Below are 2788 nucleotides of genomic sequence, written 5' to 3' on the forward strand. Positions count from 1 at the left end.
AAAATAGTACCTTCGAAAATGTCTGGTCAAGATTTTTAGAATGAGTATAAAATTTTATTTTGTATAATATAATTTTAATACATTTAATTAAAATTATTTATAAAACCGTTGAATATTAATCGACCAATTAAGTAATTTAAAATACACATATAAATATATATTATATTAATTAAATAATAAATATTGAGTCTGGTGTATTGCAGTGCACTAGTCTCTCTAGTCTCTTGACTCTATATATAGAGCCTTTGGGAGCCCTCCCTGAATTATAATTATCACTATTTTTTTCATGCAATTAATTTTTCCTTTTACCATGTACACCACCTAGTCCATTTTTTTAATGTTTAAAGGTATGTATAGTTAATTTTTTTCTTAATTCAAATAAGTATATATATGAATATTTCTTTTTTAATTATGGTGTCGGGGTGCATGTGGGTTAAAAAAAGAAAAGTCACCAGAGTGTATGCGATAGTTCGGCGGTCCGAGTGAAATTATCTCATTAATTTATTTAGCAAGTAGCGGAAAGCCACACCCTTGGAATTAAATTCTAACCCCATGAACGCACTCCCCCCTCTTCTTGAAAACAACCCTGAGCCCATTCTTCATGTACAAGGTGGTGTTGAGCTTGGGCGCCACCTCCTGCCCCTCCACCACCTCCACGCGATATCTCAGCAGCATCGCCGCCGCCACCGCCTTCATCTGCATGTACGCGAACTTCTTCCCCACGCACAGCCGCGGCCCGCCGTTGAACACCGCGTATTTGAACTGGCTCTCACTCACGAACGCCCCCTCCTTCAACCACCTCTCCGGCCTGAACTGGTCGCAGTCCTTTCCCCATAACCTCTCCATCCTCGCCATCGAGTAGATTGAGTAGATCACTCTCGCGCCTTTCCTCACCGCCGTGCCGTCGGGGAGGACGTCGTCTTCGAGCGCTTCTTTGAAGTCGACTGGGACCGACGGGTAGAGGCGTAGCGACTCTGATAAGGCCGCTTGGAGGTAGTCCATCCTCTTCAGGTCGTCGACGGAGAAGACGACGGCTTCGTTGGTTTTGGTTGGCTTCGCGACTTTATTATGGAATCTTGTTGTTTTAGCTATGTCGGAGATCTCGTCGAGGATGCGTCGCTCGACGCGCGGGTGGCGGTGCAGGAGCCAGAAGAACCACGCGAGCGCGACGGAGCTGGTGTCGCGGCCTGCCAGGATGAAGCTGATGCAGAAGTCTTTGAGGAACTTGTCGGAGAATTTGACGTCGGACTGGATCAAGAACCGAGAGAGGAGGTCCGACCTCTCGATTACCGAGGCGTTCTGATGATTCCGGAACTCGTTCCGGCGGTCGGACACCGTCTTCTCCGCGAACTCATGAACGATTTGTATGGCGGCTCTAAGCCTTCTCTCCGTGCTGACTTGGAAGGTTTTCATCGGCTTCCAGATGAACGGCGGCACGATGAAGCGGAACAGCGTCAGCTGCGTCGCCTGCTCGAACGCCCTGGCGAACGGGATCTCTGGCAAATCAACGGCGAGGCAGCCCGGATCGATGCCGAAGGCTGCGACGCAAATATTATCGAAGGTGAACCGAAGAAAAATCTCCTGCAGTAGAGGTGAAAATGGATTCGGATAGTGGTAAATGTTTCATTTCTTTCAAGATACTGATATGGATAAGATATATAGTGAATGAAAAGAGAAAATAATTAGTATATCCGTCTAACATGAATATAGATCGGATATATTCCTATTTGTTTTCTAAATTCATAATAACTTATGATGTCAGTAAGATCTGCAGTAATTAGTAATTATGTACTAAAAATAGTAGTACGTATAAATATATAGTAGATATTGATTCAAATACTATTATTTAATATTATATTTGCATAAACTAACTGAATAGATATACAAATTTAAATGTCAGATGAGTAAAAAGTCTCGACCCATATCGGGCGACGACCAATTTTCACACTATACCTGCAAGTCGACGCTTGCTTCTTCTGCTTCGGCGCTGGCCAGCCGGTCGAGGACGACGAGCAGCTTCCGATGCACCAAATCCCTCACACTCGTCGCCGCATACTCAACGAACCGGCTCGAGTGCATCTCCAACGAGGCGGCCCGTCGCTGTTCGCGCCACACCATATCGTCGGAGTTAAAAATGCCGTCGCCGAGGAAGTCAGCGAAGCGCTCCCGGTAGTACCTTCCTTTCGGGAAGTTCGAGAACCGAGTCTTGAGCATGTACTCGACGTTGGCCGGGTCAGCGGTCACAACGCCGTGGCTGCCGCCGAACCACACGCCGCGGTAGGCGAACGTCCCGCCAGCTTCTCTGATTGAATCGGTGATCCAGTTGTAAACGTCGCCGATATGGAAGAATAAGTTAGGGATGAGGCCTAGTACTGGCCATAGCATTGGGCCTTTGGTGGTTAAACGTTGGATACTTGCACTGCATAAGAAAAGGCAAAGCAATGCAAAGGCCAAGTCTGAGAGCTTAACTTGGTGCGTGATTTGGGTCCAGAGAAGGACAGGAATGGGTGCCATACTTTTCTCTTCTCTTCTTTTTTATTGGATCGGTGATCTTTGAGAGAGAGTCAAGGGAGTGGGAGTTATGTGTGTGTATATATATATATATAAAAGTAAAGTACGTAATGATGTTTATGGTAGGACGAGGATGATAGGATTGCCAACAGCTTCCTTGACTTGATTCCAATTGGAATTAAGTGCGCAGAGAAAGGTGGTGCATTAGCTTGGTAGGTCTATCATTTATGACACTTGCAGAGTAAGGGTTACTATTTCCAAGTCATGGAATATTGTT

At 45.5% G+C, this 2788-nt stretch overlaps 1 protein-coding gene across 1 annotated transcript; it reads right to left on the reverse strand.

The window, feature by feature from the left end:
* Window positions 1-513: 513 nt before the first annotated feature.
* On the reverse strand, window positions 514-2514 carry LOC140758241 (cytochrome P450 86B1). The gene is made up of 2 exons (XM_073094338.1): window positions 1954-2514; window positions 514-1581 (listed from the first exon to the last, which is right to left on the reverse strand). Exons 1-2 carry the CDS (start codon window positions 2512-2514, stop codon window positions 538-540), a joined length of 1605 nt encoding a protein of 534 aa, XP_072950439.1. The 3' UTR covers window positions 514-537.
* Window positions 2515-2788: the final 274 nt, after the last annotated feature.

This window comes from Typha angustifolia, chromosome 3 (assembly GCF_048772165.1).
Source record: "Typha angustifolia cultivar Huaian chromosome 3, ASM4877216v1, whole genome shotgun sequence".
NCBI lineage: Eukaryota > Viridiplantae > Streptophyta > Magnoliopsida > Poales > Typhaceae > Typha > Typha angustifolia.